At 42.4% G+C, this 23,952-nt stretch overlaps 1 protein-coding gene across 1 annotated transcript in view; it reads left to right on the plus strand.

Annotated features, from left to right (window-relative positions):
- Positions 1-23,952, plus strand: part of LOC126184555 (sodium-dependent transporter bedraggled) — a 745,492-nt gene that overhangs the window by 630,711 nt on the left and 90,829 nt on the right. The window contains exon 9 of the mRNA XM_049926982.1: positions 16,976-17,115. Coding sequence (XP_049782939.1) covers positions 16,976-17,115 — 140 coding nt within the window. The remainder of the gene's footprint in view (positions 1-16,975; positions 17,116-23,952) is intronic.

Here is a 23,952-nt window from a genome sequence, read left to right on the forward strand (position 1 = left end):
CGGACCCAGGGGTTAGGGGGCAGCGTGGCCGGCTGAGCCAAAGCACCAGACACACGCACCGTTGCTGGCCCAGCCGGGCAAGTACAAAGGCGACGGCGGTTGCTGCCACGGTGACGCAGATGTACTAGAAACGGCGAGCTGTAAGCCAGCATCAAATATGGCTCTTACAACCATTAGAAATTCTATAATAAATTACAGGTACGTAATTAAAGCAAATCTGAGTACATCGGCGTTCTCAGACAAATGAGACACATCCAGCGACATAATAATGTTTTCAATGTCTTAAAAATTACAGAAGTTAATAATTTATGCAAATTTTTGTGAGGACATCGTATCCTCCTCAATAACATAGCAACTGAATGCAGAATGAATATCTCATATCTTGCCATACTTGTGTAGTTATTTTGCCAATAACGTTATTTGAACATAATTACAGCCAGTATGAAGAAAACAACATAATTTAAAAGAATGTCAAAAGACGATTGATTCTTCCTTCCAGGCATAAATAATTGTTTAAACTATACTAAAAGAAAAACTGTTGTCATTTAATGTGAGCACACTTGCACAGGAATATTAGCTTATTTATGTACGAACAAACTGTTATTTACATTTATTGTAAATGCTCTGAGTGTGATCGAATGTTTATAAGATTTCTTGATTTAAATACCGTTGTAATAGATCAGTTTAGTGCGGAAAGTGCACAAGTTGAGTGGAAACTATGTCTGTAGAACATAAGAACGATGTATTTTTTGTGGTGATGATCATTAGCCAGTGAGAGTTAGACTGGGGCTGAAGACTGCTGAAATGAAGTTGAGACAGACACTTTTCGAGTGGCTCGCTTAGAAGACCGATTGTGGGTACTTTCAGTGGAGATCTTGAAGAGGAAACTTTATGTCGAGTTCTGTAAGAAGGCAGACCTGCGTATGGTAACGTGTGCTATTTCATCGTGTGAGTGATAAGATTCTGGGCGGTGAACAGCCACTAAAATACTTCAACTTTCTTTTTGTTTCAAATTTATTTGACTCCAGTAGAGTAGTCGAGAAGGTAATTTACTAAAACTATGGCTTGGCTACGTTACTGAAGTCAAATAATTTTGAAAAAACTCACAGTTAGTCGCGGTCCTTAAGACAGTCGTGTCTAATTACAAAACTCTCTGTGATTTTAAATATCGTGAGACCTGAATGTGCTCCAGTGCAGAACTTTTTAACTTTTCCGTTTGCATCTCGGAACTGAGAATAGACAGAGTATGAGTTCTCACTCGTTCTCACTCGTGTATTAATTTGTAAATCGTCATGTTGAACTCTGAAGTATTGTGAGTTGGTGAACATTTCGCGTATTGTGACCACGAAATGAACCTAGTATTTGTAGTTTTGGATGACTATTTAGCTTTCGATTTTGCTACCTTTCTCGTATTGCTCTCAACGCAACATTATTGCATTTTATAAGGATATCTCTCTATCTGCGTTATAACTAGTTATCGTAGGATCACTTTCTCTTTATTTGGGTTTTACTTTCTCGAATAAACGTTATTCAAAAAATGGTTCAACTTGCTCTGAGCACTATGGGACTTAACTTCTGAGGTCATCAATCCCCTAGAACTTAGAACTACTTAAACATAACTAACCTAAGGACATCACACACATCCATGCCCGAGGCTGGATTCGAACCTGCGACCGTTGCGATCGCGCCGTTCCAGACTGTAGCACCTAGAGCCGCTCGGCCACCCCGGCCAGCATAAACGTTATTCAACATAATTCCGTCGCCTACATCAGTTACAGACGTTAGGATAGAACCATTTTGTTAATTATTCATTCGTCGTTTATTTAATATTTCTGTTTATGTTATTAATTTGCAATTCTAGCTAGCGCATACGCTATTTGACTGCAGGGCCACAGCTTCAGGTTATTATCTGCAGCGAGTTAGCTGCTGGGCACAAAAGCAGATGTGTGAGGCTCGACTCTACGATATTATAAGTCTATTCTTTTTCAAACGAACCTTGCGTGGTCCAATTACCTAAGCTACGAGCAACATTAGATAAAGTCGCAATTGGTTTACTCGTGTGGCATGCTGGTTAGAGAAGCTACTACTCACCAGAATACTGTTAGGTAAAGTCGCAACAGACTTTTCCCATCAAACACTTGTATCGCTACGGTGAACCTTGTTCCTGCGGAAAGAAACAATAACAACAACAATGACAGTAACAACAATAACAATAATAATAAAAATATAAATAATAATAATTTTACATTCTTGGCGAGTTGTAGTAGAGGTGTAATAAGGAATCGTAACGAAAACGGTTATTTGTCAATACTTAATGTTCCTATTAAAAAGTTATCGCATTGAGGTCATCCACAGCATTTAGGGTGTGATCTTTCATGAAAGCAAGAATGACATATGCCGAGTTGCACCAAGTACAATTAAAATGGCACTTTCTGAAACGCACATCTTTTGTTTAATAATAGTAGTGGAAAACACATCTCATTAACATGTAAAAATAATGGCTGTTTAAACATAATTGTAGAGGTAAACATAAACTAATGAGCCAGAACATTCTGACCACCTGCTTAACAGCGTGCTGGTCGACGTTCCGAATGCAGTACAGTAGTCATTTTGCGTTACGTGGATTCAACAAGTCGTTGCTGGGCTTCCAGAAGTTTGTAGCACCTGACGTTTACGCAAAGGTCACGCAATACCCATAAATTTCGGGCCTGTGTTTTGTGGGCATGGAGTTGTTGCCCGATCGAATCCCAGGTGTTTTCGATCTGACTCAGGTAAGGCTAATCTTGTGTCCGAGAGAACAACGACGTGAGTTCACTACCGTGCTTCTCAAACCACTGTAGTACGATTCTTATAACACGGACAGTTATCCTACTGGAAGATGCCGTCGCCGTCGGGGAAGTCTTCGGACATAAAGGGACGAATAATTTTCACGTAGGCCATATGCTGATTCCTATCACAGGTCCGATGGAAGTCCAATGAATTTCCCCCCATAGCGTAATAATGCCCCTACTGGCCTGTATTCGTGGCACGGTGTATGTTTCGAGTCGCTGTTCGCTTGGATGACGGCGTATGCGGATGCGCACATCGATCTTGTGTAACAAGAAACGTGATTCATTGTACCAGGCGACACGTTTCCACTGACCAGTCTCGATGATCGCGTCTATCCTAGAGTACAGAATCAAAATTTAAACGTTACACACTTCCTCGAGCCCAGGAAAATTGGGAAAATCGGTGGGTTCTTTTGCATTATATGTGTTCCGGAGTGGACCTTTGTTCACGGAAGGTTCCTGAAAAAACCCTAAGGATCGTGACTCTTGCATATCTAAAATGTCATTTATGGGGATGGCCGACTTCGATAATTTTTATTTTTCGAAATTTTTGCCATATGTTTTTACGACGATGATCTCGGGGAACCTCGAAACTTTTTGGCGACGTCATTATCTGTTACCGAGATTCAGAAGTTCAAAGTTACCCTATCTACGAACGTAAAATATGCACGTAACATCCGGTCTGACGCGTCAATGTTGTTTTAACCGACGTAGTGGACGTATGGAAAGGTTCTAGGGTTATGGCAAGGGTTCTGAGGTCACCAACTTTCTTTCACCAATAAAACTTTGGCGCGCTGTCTCTGTATAGTGGGCGCTTCACGCCTATTTAAATATGCTCAAAATGATACCGCAGTGACAAAAAATGGGCTAAAAAGGTTCTTAACATGCCTGAAAAGAACGTAAGATTACTGGAAAAAATTATTTAAAACAGGAAAGACTGCAAATTCAGTAAAATATTTCTAATAATATTTTTACTTTTTTAAGATACAAATCATAAGCCGGGCGTTTTCGATGAATTACGATCGACGAGCAAACTATTCAGAAAAAATGTAAAGCAAACGATTTTGTGTTAACCTTATATTATGCTTACGCATTTCTAGTTTACATGTGTCGAAATATGTAAATAAACTGTCAAATCTTTACTAACCCATAGAATTCGTTTTATATAGGCAGCACACCCTGCTGTAGCTGGAAAAAAGAAGAGAACCAGTGGAAAAATGCTCTTATCGGAGCGCAAGAAAAACGGCGAATGTGTTCCTCTTTAAAATACTCGGACAGAAAAAGTGGGACCAGTTGCCTCAATCCTCAGGCCGCATTCCTCACCAAAACTTTTGGCAAGGAACATATTCGCTCTTTTTCATACTAAAAGGGTGTACCAGAGAGATAGTGCGGTGGGAGAGAGAGGAGACTGTGCCAGCGTGAGCGAAAGAGAGATGAGACAGTGACGGTGGAAGGGAGTATGTGGCAGTGAAAGAGAAAGGGAAACGGATGAAGACGACAGCAGTAGGAGGATATATTGATGTTGAGAGAGGCGGTGGCAGCAAAAGAAAAGAAGGAGAGATAGATGGAGATAGAAGCAGTAGGAGCAAAAGAGAGAGAAGACAGTGGAAATTAAAAATACAGATGAGTGGAGATCATACATAGGCTTGGGGATCTGGACCCTCCCAGACTTTCGTGGGTGCAGGGCAAGAAATAAATCGGACCCCCAGGATTTTTAGCTGTCGAGATATAGTGGAGACAGTGGCAGTGGGATAGAAAGACAAAAGAAAATTGTGTATGTGAAACAGGAGACAATGGAACTGGTATACACAGTTAATCAATGGAAGTTGGTTGGTTGGTTTGTGGGGGTTGAAGGGACCAGACTACAAAGGCCATCGGTCCCTTCAATGGGAGTAAAAGGAGACAGTGAGAAAGAGACAAATAAGAGACAGTCGCAGTGAGAGGGAGATGCTGAGTATTAAGATTTAACTACAAATAGAGCCTTAGCAAAAGGATTTCGAATATCTGTGTTAATAGAGCACGAATATGTTCACACACCAAAATTTTGGGCGAGGAAGGCGGGATGGGGATTAAAATAAGTATACGCTATAATTATATTTGTAATTACAGTTATAACTTATTTAGAAGAGCTAATCCAGTTGCAATAGAGACCTTCTTAAATATGATTAAGGAACAAGAATGGAAGTATGTTTATAGTGCTGATAAATTACATGATAAATATAATGCTTTCTTTAACACATTCCTCATGCTGTTTGAAAGATGGTTTCCATTATAACGTTCAAAGCAGCATACTAGCACTGAACAGGCAGTCTGGATGGCTGACTAGGGGAACAAGAATATCATGGAGAAGGAAGTGGGAATTATATTAGAATGTTACAAGCTGTCACAATCGAGCTGCAGAAGCCCATTACAAACAGTATTGTAAGGTGCTGTGTGAGACTTTCCCGGCGTAGTAACTGCTCCATTGGTTCACAGGCGTCGCGTCCGATGATGTACGTACATACATACATACATTAATCTCTGTTCCATAGATAATGAATACGACATTTCGTAATGATGTAGAACGTGTCAGTTTAACCTAAGTTTTCTTTACACAAAACAATTTTTTTATAGTTACTACTACGTATCTAAAAATTCATTTATTGAGTAGAAGGAGTTGCCATTCAGAAATTTTTTTAATATGCTTTTAAATGTTGGTTGGCTATCTGTCAGACTTTTAATGCTATTTGGCAAATGACCAAAGATTTTTGTGTTAGCATAATTCACCCCTTTCTGTACAAAGTGAGATTTAATCCAGAATAGTGATCATCCTTTCTTCTAGTGCTGTAGCTATGCACTTCGCTGTTATTTTTAGACTGGGATGGGTTATTAATAACAAATTCCATAAGTGAATATGTGTATTGCGAAGGTACTATGAATATCCCGAGTTCCTTAAATAAATGTCTGGGAGGTGATCTTGGGTGGGCTCCAGCTATTATTCTGATTACACGCTTTTGTGCAATGAATACTTTCTCTCTTGGTGACGAATTGCCCCAAAATATGATGCCATATCAAAGCAGTGAATGAAAATAGGCATAGTAGGCTAATTTACTGATACGTTTATCACCAAAATTAGCAATAATCCTAATAGCATAAGTGGCGAACCACACATACAAACGGGGCTCAATATACCACAGTTACTGACTCCGGATGAAGATGGTATACACGAACAAGGAGTACGTCGACATGTTGCTGATGCTCGACGAGTGCCGACGCGATGCCACTGAAGCAGCCATGGCGTACGCCGTGAGATATCCTACGCGAAGAGCTCCGGCAGCCATTACGTTCTTACGTGCCGAACAACGACTTCGGGAAAGAGGTAGCTTGGTAATGCGCCGCAGTAACAGACGAAGAACTGCAAGAAGTGAGGAGATGGAGGTGTTTGTTTTAGCTGCAGTATACCACGATCCTCATGTCAACTTACGAGCCGTTGCTGCCATCTTTATCCGAAGTCAGTAACTGTGGTATATTGAGCCCCGTTTGCATGTGTGGCTCGAACTGTCGGGTATATGGCCGTGTGCGGCGACAGTCGGCAGTCTAACAGAGTATCGAGGAAGCTTTTCGCTCCGTGACACCGGCGACGCTACAACCCGGCCGCAGCACATTTAGAAGGCGCATTGCGTTATGCGCAGCGTGTGTGGTATCTGCCCTTGAAACTTTGAAGTGTTGTAGCTCTCAAACTAAAAGTGATAGGAATGTAATTTAAATTGATGTATACACAGCTGGTGTTACTGATTCCAGTGCATGATAGAAACAACTATTGTTCCAATTAAAAAATTGTATCTTTTTGCTGTAACTCTTTGGATAATAACACAATAAACTATGTTCATAGCTCAGCAGACAGTGTAACGTTTCTTATTTTAACCTACCGCAAAAAATATTTCCGTCGCCTATTACTTCGTAACTTACAGAGCCAAACACACTTAGTGAAACACCCTGTATATACATTTAATTCTTAGTGCACGTTTTTGTGACTTGATGAATTACGCAAAAAATAATCCCATTTGACATTATGGAGTGAAAGTAAGCATAGTATGCCAGCTTTTTCATTTTTATATTCCCTATGTCTGACAGAACTCGCATTGCAAATAGAGATTTGTTTAGATGCTTCAGCAGTTCTGTGGTGTGCTCCTCCCAATTGAATTTATTATCAAGCTGTATTCCCAAGGATTTAACACTGTCCACTTCTTCCATCTGCTCGTCATCATATGTTAGGCATATACTCGTGGGACCGAGCGAGGTGGCGCAGTGGTAGCACACTGGACTCGCATTCGGGAGGACGACGGTTCAATCCCGTCTCCGGCCATCCTGATTTAGGTTTTCCGTGATTTCCCTAAATCACTCCAGGCAAATGCCGGGATGGTTCCTCTGAAAGGGCACGGCCGATTTCCTTCCCCATCCTTCCCTCACCCGAGCTTGCGCTCCGTCTCTAATGACCTCGTTGTCGACGGGACGTTAAACACTAATATCCTCCTCCTCCTCCATATACTCGTGGGACACCCCTTACAAGTTCAGAACTGCATGTGGCGTGTTTTTTCAAAGTTTAGTGACAAAGAATTGGCTAGGAACCAGTGATTAATGTCCACAAATATTTTATTAGCCGATCTTTCTAAGACTAAACTTTATTTACTACACTCCTGGAAATGGAAAAAAGAACACATTGACACCGGTGTGTCAGACCCACCATACTTGCTCCGGACACTGCGAGAGGGCTGTACAAGCAATTATCACACGCACGGCACAGCGGACACACCAGGAACCGCGGTGTTGGCCGTCGAATGGCGCTAGCTGCGCAGCATTTGTGCACCGCCGCCGTCAGTGTCAGCCAGTTTGCCGTGGCATACGGAGCTCCATCGCAGTCTTTAACACTGGTAGCATGCCGCGACAGCGTGGACGTGAACTGTATGTGCAGTTGACGGACTTTGAGCGAGGGCGTATAGTGGGCATGCGGGAGGCCGGGTGGACGTACCGCCGAATTGCTCAACACGTGGGGCGTGAGGTCTCCACAGTACATCGATGTTGTCGCCAGTGGTCGGCGGAAGGTGCACGTGCCTGTCGACCTGGGACCGGACCGCAGCGACGCACGGATGCACGCCAAGACCGTAGGATCCTACGCAGTGCCGTAGGGGACCGCACCGCCACTTCCCAGCAAATTAGGGACACTGTTGCTCCTGGGGTATCGGCGAGGACCATTCGCAACCGTCTCCATGAAGCTGGGCTACGGTCCCGCACACCGTTAGGCCGTCTTCCGCTCACGCCCCAACATCGTGCAGCCCGCCTCCAGTGGTGTCGCGACAGGCGTGAATGGAGGGACGAATGGAGACGTGTCGTCTTCAGCGACGAGAGTCGCTTCTGCCTTGGTGCCAATGATGGTCGTATGCGTGTTTGGCGCCGTGTAGGTGAGCGCCACAATCAGGACTGCATACGACCGAGGCACACAGGGCCAACACCCGGCATCATGGTGTGGGGAGCGATCTCCTACACTGGCCGTACACCACTGGTGATCGTCGAGGGGACACTGAATAGTGCACGGTACATGCAAACCGTCATCGAACCCATCGTTCTACCATTCCTAGACCGGCAAGGGAACTTGCTGTTCCAACAGGACAATGCACGTCCGCATGTATCCCGTGCCACCCAACGTGCTCTAGAAGGTGTAAGTCAACTACCCTGGCCAGCAAGATCTCCGGATCTGTCCCCCATTGAGCATGTTTGGGACTGGATGAAGCGTCGTCTCACGCGGTCTGCACGTCCAGCACGAACGCTGGTCCAACTGAGGCGCCAGGTGGAAATGGCATGGCAAGCCGTTCCACAGGACTACATCCAGCATCTCTACGATCGTCTCCATGGGAGAATAGCAGCCTGCATTGCTGCGAAAGGTGGATATACACTGTACTAGTGCCGACATTGTGCATGCTCTGTTGCCTGTGTCTATGTGCCTGTGGTTCTGTCAGTGTGATCATGTGATGTATCTGACCCCAGGAATGTGTCAATAAAGTTTCCCCTTCCTGGGACAATGAATTCACGGTGTTCTTATTTCAATTTCCAGGAGTGTATTTATTGCAATGTTTGTATCATTAGCAAACAAAACAAACTTGGCATTTGGTAATGTTACTGACGAAAGGTCATTGATATACACAAGAAAAAGTAAGGGCCTTAAGATGGAACCTTGTGGGTCCCCACATGTAATTAGTTCCCAGTTGGATGATGTCTGATAGCTTAATACATGTCTCTTTCCTAATAACACTCTTTGTTTCCTGCCAGAGATATAAGATTTGAACCATTTTGCAGCATTTCCTGTTACACCATAATATTCTAAGTTACTTAAAGGGATATTGTGATTTACGCAGTCAAATGCCTTTTACAGATCAGAAAATATACCAGCAGCCTGAAATTTTTTGTCTAATGAATTAAGTACATTTTCACTGTAAGTGTAGATAGCCTTCTCAATATCAGAACCCTTTAGAAACCCGAACTGCGACTTTGACACTGTGTTATTTGTGATAAGATGGTTATAAAGCCGATTGTACATTACCTCTTCTAAAACTTTTGGGAATGCTTGAAAAAGTGAAACTGGACGGAAATTTGACGCTATTTCTTTATCTCCCTTCTTAAACAGTTGCTTAACTTCAGCATATTTCACCCATTTTGGAAATATTCCACTGATAAACGATAGATATCTTAATATGATTCTTAACTCAGAATCACATTCTTTAATTAACTTTGTTGATATTTCATCATATCCACTAGATATTTTTGATTTTAAAGATTTTATGATGGACATTACTTCTGCTGGGGTAGTGATGGTCAGATTCATATTATGGAAGTTACTTGAAATGTCTGGTCTGACGTATCCCATGGCAGCATCTACAGAACCTGACAACCCCATCTTTTCAGTTACAGTTATAAAATTTTTGTTAAAAAGTTCTGCAACACTATACACATCTGTAACCAATGTATCATTTACTCTTAACGCTGTTTGCCCCTCTTCATGTCTGGTTCTACCAGTCTCCTCCTTCATTATATCCCATGTTGTCTTTATTTTGTTATCTGATATGACTATCTTTTCCTTGTAATATATTTGCTTTGATGACCGTATCAGAGTCTTTGTATATTTTGCAGTATTTCTTGTTATGTGCAATAGCATCAACATGAGAACTGTTTCGAATTGACAGATATAGTTTTCTTTTTGTTTTACAAGATATCTCTATTTCTTGAGTAATCCATGGCTTCTTTGTAGACTTTTCTCTAATCTTGCTTAGTATTGGGGGAAAACAGTTTTCAAATGAAGTAAGCGCTTTATTAGCAAAAGTGTTATATTTTTCATTCATGTCATGAGCACTGTAAACATCACTCCACTGAATGTCTCTGAGGAGTGTCCTAAAATAATCAATTTTTGGCTTATTGACTACCCTCTTGAGTTCAGTATTAACATTTAAGAGAAGGAACTGCATGTCATGGTCTGAGAGCCCATTGACTATTGGTTTTGTAATATAATTTTGTTCATTGGACTTTTCTATAAAAATATTATCAGTGGTTGTTTGTGAGCAATTGGCTACCATAGTTGGGAATTTTACAGTGCGAATTAAGTTGAATGATAGTGTTACTAACTCAAATAAGTTCTTACTGGGAGAGTCTTGAAGCAACTCTACATTGAAGTCACCAGCAACCACTATTTCTTTGTTTTTAGTTGTTAAATGGGCCAGTACAGCTTCAAGGTGGTTTATTAACAGATTAAAGTTACCTGCAGGTGCTCGATATACACTTAATATTATGAAGAATTTTTTTATGAAATTCTACTTCTGTTGCACATGCTTCCACATGCTGTTCTAGGCAAAATGTATGATTGTCTACGTTCTTAAATTTATGACAGTTCCTGATGAAGGTGGCAACTCCTCCTTTCTCCATTTCTGCTCTACAAAAGTGAGATACTAACCTAAATCCTGTAACACTTAAAAGTTCTAGACCAGTGGTCACATGATGTTCAGAGAGGCACATTACGTCAGCTGGGTTTGAGAACTCTAATTCATCTATGCAGATATTTAAGTAATTTATTAATTTTATTCCTCAGTCCTCGAATATTTTGATGCAATAAAGATAGATGACATAATACGTTGACTGAATTAAAATTGGGTAGAGCTGAAATTTCTGCTGATTGTTGAAAATTCTTAACCAATAGTTGTTTATGCTGATGTAATAAGTTAGAATTACGTTCTTTGGTTTTTTTCTCAAACTGAAGGTTTGTGTCAATCCTAACCTCTCTTAAAACTGGGCTTATTTCTGTCCTCCCTACCCTAAAAAGGGTCTTTTCTGAACCCTATAACCACTGGTATTTTATCACTCACGACAGTGCCTCCCCCCCCCCCCCCCCTTAACTGTCCTGCTGTTTTCCCAGCCAGTCTACCCTTCCCTTTCCGGTTTACGTCAGTGCCACCAGATGTAACACACTGCGGCAGACTTGTATCCACATTCAGTCGGCATAATTCCTGCTGTATGATAGCACACTCCTCATATATGGTAATTCACTCACTATATACTGAAGTAAAATTAGATCGTTCTTCAGTACATGTTAAAGTCATACTTCCAGTAAACCTACACTACTGGCCATTAAAATTGCTACACCACGAAGATGACGTGCTACAGACGCTAAATTTAACCGACAGGAAGAAGATGCTGTGATATGCAAATGATTAGCTTTTCACAGCATTCACACAAGGTGGCGCCGGTGGTGACACCTACAACGTACTGACATGAGGAAAGTTTCCAACCGATTTCTCATCACAAACAGCAGTTGACCGGCGTTGCCTGGTGAAACGTTGTTGTGATGCCTCGTGTAAGGAGGAGAAATGCGTACCATCACGTTTCCGGCTTTGATAAAGGTCGGATTGTAGTCTATCGCGATTGCGGTTTATCGTATCGCGACATTGCTGCTCGCGCTGGTCGAGATCCAGTGACTGTTAGCAGAATATGAAATCGGTGGGTTCAGGAGGGTAATACGGAACGCCGTGCTGGATCCCAAAGGCCTCGTATTACTAGCAGTCGAGATGACAGGCATCTTATCCGCATGGCTGTAACTGATCGTGCAGCCACGTCTCGATCCCTGAGTCAACAGATGGAGACGTTTGCAAGACAACAACCATCTGCACGAACAGTTCGACGACGTTTGCAGCAACATGGACTATCAGCTCGGAGACCATGGCTGCGGTTACCCTTGACGCTGCATCACAGACAGGAGCGCCTGCGATGGTGTACTCATTGACGAACCTGGGTGCACGATTGGCAAAACGTCATTTTTTCGGATGAATCCAGGTTCTGTTTACAGCATCATGATGGTCGCATCGGTGTATGGCGACATCGCGGTGAACGCTCATTGGAAGCGTGTATTCGTCATCGTCATACTGGCGTATCACCCGGCGTGATGGTATGGGGTGCCATTGGTTAGACGTCTCGGTCACCTCTTGTTCGCATTGACGGCACTTTGAACAGTGGACGTTACATTTAAGATGTGTTACGACCCGTGGCTCTACCCTTCAGCCAGCCGGAGTGGTTCAAATGGTTCAAATGGCTCTGAGCACTATGGGACTTAACAACTGTGGTCATCAGTCCCCTAGAACTTAGAACTACTTAAACCTAACTAACCTAAGGACATCACACACATCCATGCCCGAGGCAGGATTCGAACCTGCGACCGTAGTGGTCACGCGGTTCCAGACTGTAGCGCCTATAACCGCACGGCCGTGTGGTTCTAGGCGCTACAGTCTGGAGCCGGGCAACCACTACGGTCGCAGGTTCGAATGCTGCCTCGGGCATGGATGTGTGTGATGTCCTTAGTTAGGTTTAATTAGTTCTACGTTCTAGGCGACTGATGACCTCAGCAGTTAAGTCGCATAGTGCTCAGAGCCATTTGAACCATTTTTCTACCCTTCATTCGATCCCTGTGAAACCCTACATTTCAGCAGGATAATGCACGACCGCATGTTAAAGGTCCTGTACGGGCCTTTCTGGATACATAAAATGTTCGACTGCTGCCCTGGCCAGCACATTCCCCAGATCTCTCACCAATTGAAAACGTCTGGTCAATGGTGGCCGAGCAACTGGCTCGTCACAATACGCCAGTCACTTCTCTTGATGAACTGTGGTATCGTGTTGAAGCTGCGTGGGTAGCTGTACCTGTACACGCCACCCAAGCTCTGTTTGACTCAGTGCCCAGGCGTATCAAGGCCGTTATTACGGCCAGAGGTGGTTGTTCTGGGTGCTGATTTCTCAGGATCTATGCACTCAAATTGCGTGAAAATGTAATCACATGTCAGTTCTAGTATAATATATTTGTCCAATGAATACCCGTTTATCATCCGCATTTCTTCTTGGTGTAGCAATTTTAATTGCCGGTAGTGTAACAAATCGTACCAAGAACGACATGCACGACGGCGTGCTGAAAAGTGCTGATTCAGAATTTTCTATTCTGCTCTCAAAATCGGTTTAGGTATTAAATGTCACATATGTGATTCGGCAAGTTGCAACCCTCTGGCTCCAGAGGGCTCCGAATTGTAACGTGTAACACGGCGATGTGTAAAGTAAGTTTGCCAGTGCATGAGAAACAGCGTGCTGTGATCGAGTTTCTAACCGCAGAAGAGTTCGTTCACACATGGAGCACCCTCACTTTCCGCGTGGCAATGCCAGACCACTTACGAGCGCTGTGACTTACGCCTCGGTTCACTGTCATCGATCGTCCTCCATACAGTTCCGACTTGGCCCCATCCGATTTTCATCTGTTTCCAAAACTTACAGGGCTTCACTTTGGTAATGATGAAGCGATGCAAGCAGATAAGACTGTGGCTCTGTCAACAAAGTCACACATTGTACAGGGATGGTATCAACAAACTGGTCTCTCGGTGTGAGAAATGTGTTCATCGGCGGGGTGACTATGTTGAGAAATAAATACTTAGACACAATGAATAAAGATGCTGAATGTTAATAAAGTTTGTTTTATTTAAAAAGCTATTAGAGTTTTCGTATAAAAATTTGGAGGCATTACTTTTCAGCACGCTCTCGTATTTGATCAATGTCTCGGGGAAAATTAATTATAAGATGCAGAAGATTTAAGTCTCATCTCTATGTACAATAACTGTGGAAGGTCAAGAAATGTACAGGGTGATTCAAAAAGAATACCACAACTTTAGGAATTTAAAACTCTGAAACGACAAAAGGCAGAGCTAAGCACTATCTGTCGGCGAATTAAGGGAGCTATAAAGTTTCATTTAGTTGTACATTTGTTCGCTTGAGGCGCTGTTGACTAGGCGTCAGCGTCAGTTGATGCTAAGATGGCGACCGCTCAACAGAAAGCTTTTTGTGTTATTGAGTACGGCAGAAGTGAATCGACGACAGTTGTTCAGCGTGCATTTCGAACGAAGTATGGTGTTAAACCTCCTGATAGGTGGTGTATTAAACGTTGGTATAAACAGTTTACAGAGAATGGGTGTTTGTGCAAAGGGAAAAGTTCTGGACGGCCGAGAACGAGTGATGAAAATGTAGCACGCATCCAGCAAGCATTTGTTCGCAGCCCAGGAAAATCGACTCGCAGAGCTAGCAGAGAGCTGCAAATTCCACAATCAACTGTATGGACAGTCCTACGAAAAAGGTTAGTTATGAAACCTTATCGTCTGAAATTGGTTCAAGCACTGTCTGCAGCTGATAAGATTAAAAGAATCGATTTCTGTGATTTTATCCTTCTTATGGGGGTATGTTAAGGATATGGTGTTTCGGCCACCTCTCCCAGCCACCATTGATGATTTGAAACGAGAAATAACAGCAGCTATCCAAACTGTTACGCCTGATATGCTACAGAGAGTGTGGAACGAGTTGGAGTATCGGGTTGATATTGCTCGAGTGTCTGGAGGGGGCCATATTGAACATCTCTGAACTTGAAACTTCCTGGCAGATTAAAACTGTGTGCCCGACCGAGACTCGAACTCGGGACCTTTGCCTTTCGCGGGCAAGTGCTCTAGTGGTAGAGCACTTGCCCGCGAAAGGCAAAGGTCCCGAGTTCGAGTCTCGGTCGGGCACACAGTTTTAATCTGCCAGGAAGTTTCATATCAGCGCACACTCCGCTGCAGAGTGAAAATCTCATTCTGGAATCTCTGAACTTGTTTTTGAGTGAAAAAAAAACCTTTTTAAATACTCTTTGTAATGATGTATAACAGAAGGTTATATTATGTTTCTTTCATTAAATACACATTTTTAAAGTTGTGGTATTCTTTTTGAATCACCCTGTATTTAAATTTGTGCCACGGCAGGGACTCGAACCCGTCAAATACAAGAGCGTGCTGAAAAGTAATGCCTCCAAATTTTTATGCGAAATGTCTGAGACGTTTTTAAATAAAACCAACTTTATTAGCATTCAACATCTTTATTCATTGTTTCTAAATAATTATTTCTCAACATAGTCACCCCGCCGATGAACACATTTCCCCAACGAGAGACCAATTTGTTGACACCATCCCTGCACAATGAGTGACTTGTTGACAGCAAGGAGACTCGTGTTCGAGCCCTGACCGTGGCACGAATTTTAATTCATTTCTTCAGCTTCCATCATTATCGTGATAAATCTTCAACACACTGTTGCCTCCAAATGGCGTACTTTCATAACGCGCAGGTTATAATACCAAAATAACCAAATACAAACATTCCTTAACGATCACTCTGACGGTTTTCACCATTTTGTTACGACAAATTGAACCAATACCTACGCCTTTTCGTGAGATCCTCAATGTGCTGGTGTACTGGAACATCACATATTGATAGGATATACGTTATTATATAAAACTAATCACATAGAATCTTCAACTAAAAGTGACGAAATCTAATATGGCGTCTCCCTAATTCTTCGGCCAAACCAAACGATTACGAAACTTGATAGAAAGTTCCTGCCGTCTTCATACTGAAAGCACATCACATTGCCTCACTCCTTGAAAACTATTACCCATCGTACCCACATATTCACGAACCGTGTCAGATATACCGGGTGATCAAAAAGTCAGTATCAATTTGAAAATTCAATAAACCACGGAATAATGTAGATAGAGAGGTAAAAATTGACACACATGCTTGGCATGACATGGGGTTTTATTAGAACCACCCCATATTGCTAGACACGTGAAAGATCTCTTGCCCGCGTCGTTCGGTGATGATCGTGTGCTCATCCGCCACTTTCGTCATGCTTGGTCCCCCAGGTCCCCAGACCTCAGTCCGTGCGATTATTGGCTTTGGGGTTACCTGAAGTCGCAAGTGTATCGTGATCGACCGACATCTCTAGGGATGCTGAAAGACAACATCCGACGCCAATACCTCACCATAACTCCGGACATGCTTTACAGTGTTGTTCACAACATTATTCCTCGATTACAGCTACTGTTGAGGAATGATGGTGGACGTATTGAACATTTCCTGTAAAGAACATCATCTTTGCTTTGTCTTATTTTGTTATGCTAATTATTGCTATTCTGATCAGATGAAGCGCCATCTGTCGGACATTTTTTGAACTTTTGTATTTTTTGGTTCTAATAAAACCCCATGTCATTCCAAGCATGTGTGTCAATTTGTACCTCTCTATCTACATTATTCCGTGATTTATTCAGTTTTCAATTTTATACTGACTTTTTGATCATCCGATATTACTGACCGCTTGTGAATGTGCGTCCTTACCTGACTAGCATCTTCTCTACAAGCTCATCCGTGGGAGCTGGCTATCATGCAAGCAACTCGGAAGTTTACGGTGAGAAACGTAACTCGTAAGTTCTACAATTTCTTGCCATTTTCGGGACAGTTACTTTTCGAGCCTCTTTATTCTCATAAAGCTATGTGCAAAATTTGGAAATTGCTGTATGTGAAAATTTTAACAATTCTACTAAATTTTTCTATGGAGGGAAGGGGCCGTGACCCGCATAACCGCCTTCCCCCACCTTTCCCTCACGGATCGGCGGCTGTCCTAACCACTTCTATTGTCGTTAAGAATGAGTCTTTTTTCTACGCTTTTGATTATCAAATGAAAACTTTTGTAAGTAGAGGTTAAGATCTTGAAGCAGATAAATAATAAGAAGTTGATGTTTTAGGACTGGGTCTGGCAGAGGTGGGCGCAGCAGTGGCCAGGGCTGCTGGCCACACGGGCTGAGCTGCATGTTCGCCACACTGGGCTGCACGCTCGGCCTCTTCAACATCAGCCGCTTCGCCGTCTTCAGCGTCCAGTTCGGCGGTAAGTCTGGGCTCACGACTAGCCATAATCTGTAGGATGAATGCACGTTCTGTGAATGTTCGCGGAGTGGTGTGGTATGACCGCACGCGATACCCTATCATTAAACAAAAAGCAGCTCTGTGCATGATCGGAAGTACAGCCTTGTGTATTATTCAGAACCGAGACGCTGTACTTGTCCTACTTTGAAGAGGAATGTTTTCGAATTGTGTAGGGTGAGAACAGTAGCGAAACATTTGACAACATGCTGTGTGTAGTGCTCGAGTAATCCCCGCTGGTGCTTACTATCACGCCAGTTCCTAGGTAATCGACACAATGAGAAAGAAAAAGTCGCAAAAGAGTATCTTAAATTATTACAGCTGTTTTACGTAAATGACGTATTTGCGTGTGAAAAATAGAAGGCAGACGAGGAAAACTAAAAGTAATTATTCGAACGAGTTGAAAAGCTTTGCCCTCGTTAAGTTCCCTGTTCTCTTGCTTCTGCGTTCTGGTATTGTATACTACAAATGAGATATTTTTCTAGACGGGGAACAACTTCATTTTAATCTCATCAAATAAGTGGATACAGTATCTTCACCAATTTCCAAAAAAAGGAGATTCATTTTGTCAGAGGTCCGAGCAGATCTAATTTCGATGTATTATTGCTCATGCGCTGCCTGCGATATGCAAGGTATAAAAGAATCGCTGACCAGAAAGCAGTGTTGACTGCAGTACGAACTGTGTAGCTGTAGCAGTAAGTCGTCGCTAGTCTGCAGTCTGCTCTGGTATGGTCTGGTGTATCGTGTTTTGTGGCCGGTCGCGGTGCAGCGATGGCGGAGCCTAAGTATTATTGTATAAGGTAAAAAGCAGCCTCGCGCATATGTAGTAATGTCATCTCAAGTCCCATGTAAATGTTTTTAAAAAAATCTCATAATAATAATCTTTCTCATAAAAAGTAACTTTTAACAACCACTCATTTCAATTTAAAGAATTTACTAATTTCTCCCATCCATGATCATCCCGATTGTTGCAAAAGAAAAATCAATTGCTTCCTTTCATAAATGACAAATCTATCGGCCAGCATTGCACAGGGCTGTGCCAGAAAACATTATTTTAAGAGCAGATATATATGCGTTATCCGGCGACTTCATTGAGGTAACAATTTTTCTCTTTTTTATTCAGAATGATCTTTCAGGGCCATGACGCAGCACTGCTGACGTCCAAAATTTACCAGGTTAAATTCACAGTCAATTATTGAAAAGTTACAAGTGAGTGACAATTTAATTGAGAGGTTAGTTGCATTATATTATTACCAGGTTACTGAATTTTTTTTATTGGAACGTTACACTGAATGTGAACGACATAATTATAATTTTTTACTGTTGAGAGATTTAGGAATTTTTCTGTTTTGAGCTTACATTAAATGAGAAAAGAATTTTGTGGGAACGTTAAATGGGAAAGAAATTTTGTTCTGAGGTTACATTAAATGTGAATGAATTTTGTGCGGAGGTTAAATGGGAACGAATTTTGTTGGGAGGTTACGGTAATTTTTGTGTGGGGAGGTTACACTAAATGAGAATATTATTCATATTATTTATTTTAATAATTTTGTGGGGAGGTTACAATTTTTATTTATTTATAAGATGAAGCATGTATTATTTCGCGGTTATCAACGACAGACAGTTGCCTTTATTTAATTAGAATACATCAATAGTTGTGTTGCGAATGCAGTTATTTTATTCTCTATTCCTGGCCTCTCTCTTCCTCGTCAGAAAAAGATGTCTTTTTTTTCATGTATTGAGAACTACATTCCATTTTACCCAATGTAATTCGTTCATACTTTTAGTTCGTCATTTACAAAAAATAAAAATAAAAATGGAAAAGTTGCAAAGCGCGAGCCTAGCAACCGAAAGGTTGCAGGATCGTATCCCCGTCGATCCACGAAAATTTTTCAGTTTGCCTTTAACCTAGCCTTCACCTGTCAGTGCTCTAAAGATCCGCCAGGAGCGAGAAGTGGTTCTGATTCCACATTAAACTGTAAGTCCACTTTCCCTAGTGGGTTAGGAATGGCTCTGGGCACTATGGGACTTAACATCTCAGGTCATCAGTCCCCTAGAACTTAGAACTACTTAAACTTAACTAACCGAAGGACAGCACACACATCCATGCCCGAGGCAGGATTCGAACATGCGACCGTAGCAGTCGCGCGGTTCCAAACTGAAGCACCTAGAAGCGCTCGGCCACACTGGCCGGCAAACAGCTTATCCACGGTGGGGATTACGGAGAGGTTAACACACGTTGCTGATGTGAAATACAGAAAAAAATGCAGTCCTTCTCGCACATATATGGTGTTCCTCTTAAGATGCGCATTTTCTCCGGTGTTTTGGCAGATATCTGCAATGTGTAGCTGGAGTCATCCAGACAATTACTGCTCATTTACATCTACATCTATATCATTACTCTGCAGTTAAGTGCCTGGTAGAGAGTTCGCCGAACCACCTTCAAGCTATTTCTCTACCATTCCACTCTCGAACATCGTGCGGGAAAAACCAATACGTAAATCTTTCTGTGTCAGCTCTGATTTCTCTTAATTTATTATGATGATCATCCCTCCTTATATAGGTGGGCGCCAACACGCTCTGAGGAGAAATTTGGTGATTGAAATTCCACGAGAAGACCCTGTCGCAACGAAAAACGCCTTTGTTTTAATGTATGCCACCCCAGTTCACATATCATATACCCTGGCAGTCTCTCCCCTATATCGCGATAATACAAAACGAACCACGCTTCTTTGAACTTTTTCGATGTTCTCTGTCAATCCTATCTGATGCGGATGCTACACCGCACAGCAATACTGCAGAAGAGGACGTACAAGCGTAGTGTACGCAACCTCTTCAGCAGACCTGTTGCGTTTTCTCAGTATTCTGAAAATGAATCGTAGTCTTTGTTTCGCTTTACCCACAACATTATTTATGTATTCGTTCCAACTTAAGTTATTCATAACTATAACCCCTAAATATTACGTTGAATTTACAGCCTCTAGATTTGTGAGGTATAACGTGTAACAAAAAATTTTGCGGATTCCTTTTGGTAGTCATGTGGAGGACTTCACACTTTTTATTATTTGGAGTCAATTTCCACTTTTCGAATCATACAGAATCATACATATATCTTGTCTAAATCGTTTTTCAATGCGTTGTGGTCATGTGATGACTTTATAAGACGAGCCGGCCGGTGTGGCCGTGCGGTTCTAGGCGCTTCAGTCTGGAACCGCGTGACCGCTACCGTCGCCGGTTCGAATCCTGGCTCGGGCATGGATGTGTGTGATGTCCTTAGATTAGTTAGGTTTAGGTAGTTCTAAGTTCTAGGGGACTGATGACATTAGATGTTAAGTCCCATAGTGCTCAGAGCCATTTGAACCATTAACTTTATAAGACGACAAATGAGCAGCATATGCAAACAATCTAAGATTGCTATTCAGGTCGTCTCCTAAATCGTTTCCATCAGCTACTACAAACTGTGATCTTTCCTACATGAAATCACGGACCCAGTAGCCCAACTGAGACGATAGCCAAAGGCACGCAGTTTGATTAGAAGACGCTTGTCAAAAGTCTTCTGAAAATCAAAAAAATTGGAATAAATTTTAATATGAAATCAGTTTGACATCCTCTGTCAATAGCATTCATTACTTCTTGAGATTGAAGAGTCAGTTGTGTTTCACAAGAATAGTATTTTCTGAATCCGCGCTGGCTCTTACTGAATAAATCGTTTTCTTCGAGATAACTCATAATGTTCGAACACAGTATATGTTCCAAAATCCTACTCCAAATCGATGTTAGCGATATGGCTCTGTAGTTCAGTTGATTACTCCTATTTCCTTTCTTGTGTGTTGGTGTGACTTGCGAAATTTTCCTGTGCTTAGGTACGGATCTTCCAACGAGCGATCGATCGTATATGATTGTTAAATATGGAACTATTGTATCAGCATACTCTAAAAGAAAGCTGACTGGTACTGTGGAGGCAGTTCCGTTTTTCGTCTCGATATGTCGTGTACAAGTAAGGTATTGACCAATATTCTCGCAGAAAAGATGATACTTTTCCATCGTAAGTATTTGTCGCGTTTTGATGGGTACGACTCAACTTGACAATAAGTAGAAGCTTCTTTCATTCTTAAATGTTACTGATACATGCCTAGTACATATAAGTTCGCGTTTTTGACAGCTCCGTGATGTCAGTTACGTTATTGTCAGTAATTAGTCACCGTCCATTCCACACACATCATTTGTGACAAATTTTACAAGTAGTGCACCTTCAACATATATTTTTTTTTTTTTTTTTTTTTTTTTTTTTTTTTTTTTTTTACTTCAGAGCCACTGCACAAGTGATCACCGTAGCATTAGACAATCGAATCGGTAGTATGCGTGGTGTACCTCTCTGCCCAGAGCTGTCACTCACAGACGTTGGGGTGACCACCAGCTGTTATGTCGCAGGTGACACAGCGGCCTCGCCGGCTGAAAGATTTGTCAACTTTCTGAGGTGGTGGTAATTGGGGAGGGGGGGGGCAGTTGTGCGCAGTGGCGCACTTCGCAGCCACGGAAAGGAAACTCGCCGTGAAAGGTATTTGTTTAAATAGAGATGTAAGTACTCCCACTATGCAGCGTGCAGTTTGGACTGTAACATAGGCAGTAAGTCGGGGCGGCATGTCTGGAAGGTTTGTCCCTCCCAGATAAAGGTGCAACTGGAGAGACTCAGAATTAGAGTTAGGAAAAACAGTGATCATACACCCCTGAGTGAATAGTAGCTTACAAGAGGACTGAGCCAGTATACCTGAATGATAAACTTTTAAATAAAATATCCCTAAAAATCTGAGCTGGATTGAGACGTCATAGAGCTAGGACCAGTATTCCAGTTCTGAGCCAGTATGTCCCAGCATCTCAAGTCTGGGCCAGTATGCCTGAAGTCTACGCTATTAAGACCGGCTCGACATATCTGTCCTGGACTGTGACGTTATAGAGCTGTGTCAGTATGCCATGGTCGCAATTCTCGATCGTCATCTTGCATTCTAGGTCAGCCATCTCGGATGCTGACATCATAGTTAAGTTGTTGCTCATATTCCAAGTCATGGGGTCTGACGTCATAGAGCCAGAGCTGGTATTCCAAGTCAGCTAGCATGACAATGTGTCATCTTGCATTTTCCGCCAACTCGTTGCACAACAGCCCAACTACAATAGGAAGCACACTCGCAGTTGAGCTAGTGTTTGAATTTTCAGCCAAAATGTATTTTCCCGCCAAAATTTGAATTTCCCGCTATTTTATACATAAGGCAATTGACTTTTGTCAGAGGTGGTGAGGAAAACCCATGACATAATTAATGATGTCAACACACCAGAAGTCCGCAGCTCGTGGTCGTGCGGTAGCGTTCTCGCTTCCCGCGCCCGGGTTCCCGGGTTCGATTCCCGGCGGGGTCAGGGATTTTCTCTGCCTCGTGATGACTGGGTGTTGTGTGATGTCCTTAGGTTAGTTAGGTTTAAGTAGTTCTAAGTTCTAGGGGACTGATGACCATAGATGTTAAGTCCCATAGTGCTCAGAGCCATTTGAACACACCAGAAAATAACACAAGAATACCCTTCGGCATTCTCCTAGCGAACTGAGTTTCGCAAGATCTCTGTTTGTGGAATCCCTGCTGATTTTGATTGAGAAGATTTTCGTTCTCCAATAACGTCATAATTCTTTAGCATGAAACATGTTCCATTACTCTGCAACAGATTGTCGTCAACAATAAGTCTATAATTGTGTGCATCTGTCCTGCCGCCCTTCTCGAAAACAGAATGACCTGTGCTTTATTCTAATCGCTATGTACTTCTCGTTGGTCCAGCGATCTATGATAAACTGCTGCTAGAAGGGGAGCGGGTTCTTTCGCATAAGCTTTGTACAATATTACACGTATCTCATCTGGCCCTGGTACCTTTCCACTGCTAAGCGATTGTACTCGTTGTTGTTTTTCTGCCACTTGGACGTTCGTGCGATGATTGAAAGGGGAGTCTGTGTTACGAACTTCCACGGTAAAACAATTTCTGACGAATGACTCCAGTATTTTGGTCTTCTCTCTGTTGTCTTCTGTTTTGATGCCAGTATCGTCTCTGAATGAATGAATAACTGATTTCGAACCGCTTACTGATTTTAGATAGGACCAAAAGCGCTTAGGGCTTTTACTCACATCGGTTGACACAATTATACTTTCAGCGTCATTGAACACTTCTCTCATTCCTCTCCTTACTCTCACTGTCGCTTCGTTCAGCTTTTGTTTGTCAGCTAGGTTTCGACTTGTCTTGAACCTGAGATGAAGCTCTCTTTGTCCAATGAGGTGTAAGGCTGTGACACAGCAGAGATATGGAATATGTGAATAGCCGCAGGGTGCAGCCGGGCGGGCCGGCCGCTGTGGTCGAACGGTTCTAGGCGCTTCAGTCCGGAACCACGCGGCTGCTACGGTCGCAGGTTCGAATCCTGCCTCGGGCATGGATGAGTGTGATGTCCTTAGGTTAGTTAGGTTTAAGGAGTTTCAAGTCTAGGGGACTCATGACCTCGGATGTTAAGTCCCATAGTGCTTAGAGCCATTTGAACCATCAGCCGAGCGGTCTGTGGACGCCCAAGAGACAACGCGTCATGTGTGAGCCGGGCTGAAACCAGCATCTCAGTATCATCATTGAGAATATAATTAAACCAAGTGTGAATACGTTTCTGATCCATGTACTGCGTATTAAAATTCTGCGCTATTATGTACATTGCGAAATTTATTATATTCTTGATACACAATAAGATATCAGTTTCAGTCTAGGATTGACAAAAATTTCACAAAAAATC

The sequence above is a fragment of the Schistocerca cancellata genome, chromosome 4, assembly GCF_023864275.1.
Source record: "Schistocerca cancellata isolate TAMUIC-IGC-003103 chromosome 4, iqSchCanc2.1, whole genome shotgun sequence".
Classification (NCBI taxonomy): domain Eukaryota; kingdom Metazoa; phylum Arthropoda; class Insecta; order Orthoptera; family Acrididae; genus Schistocerca; species Schistocerca cancellata.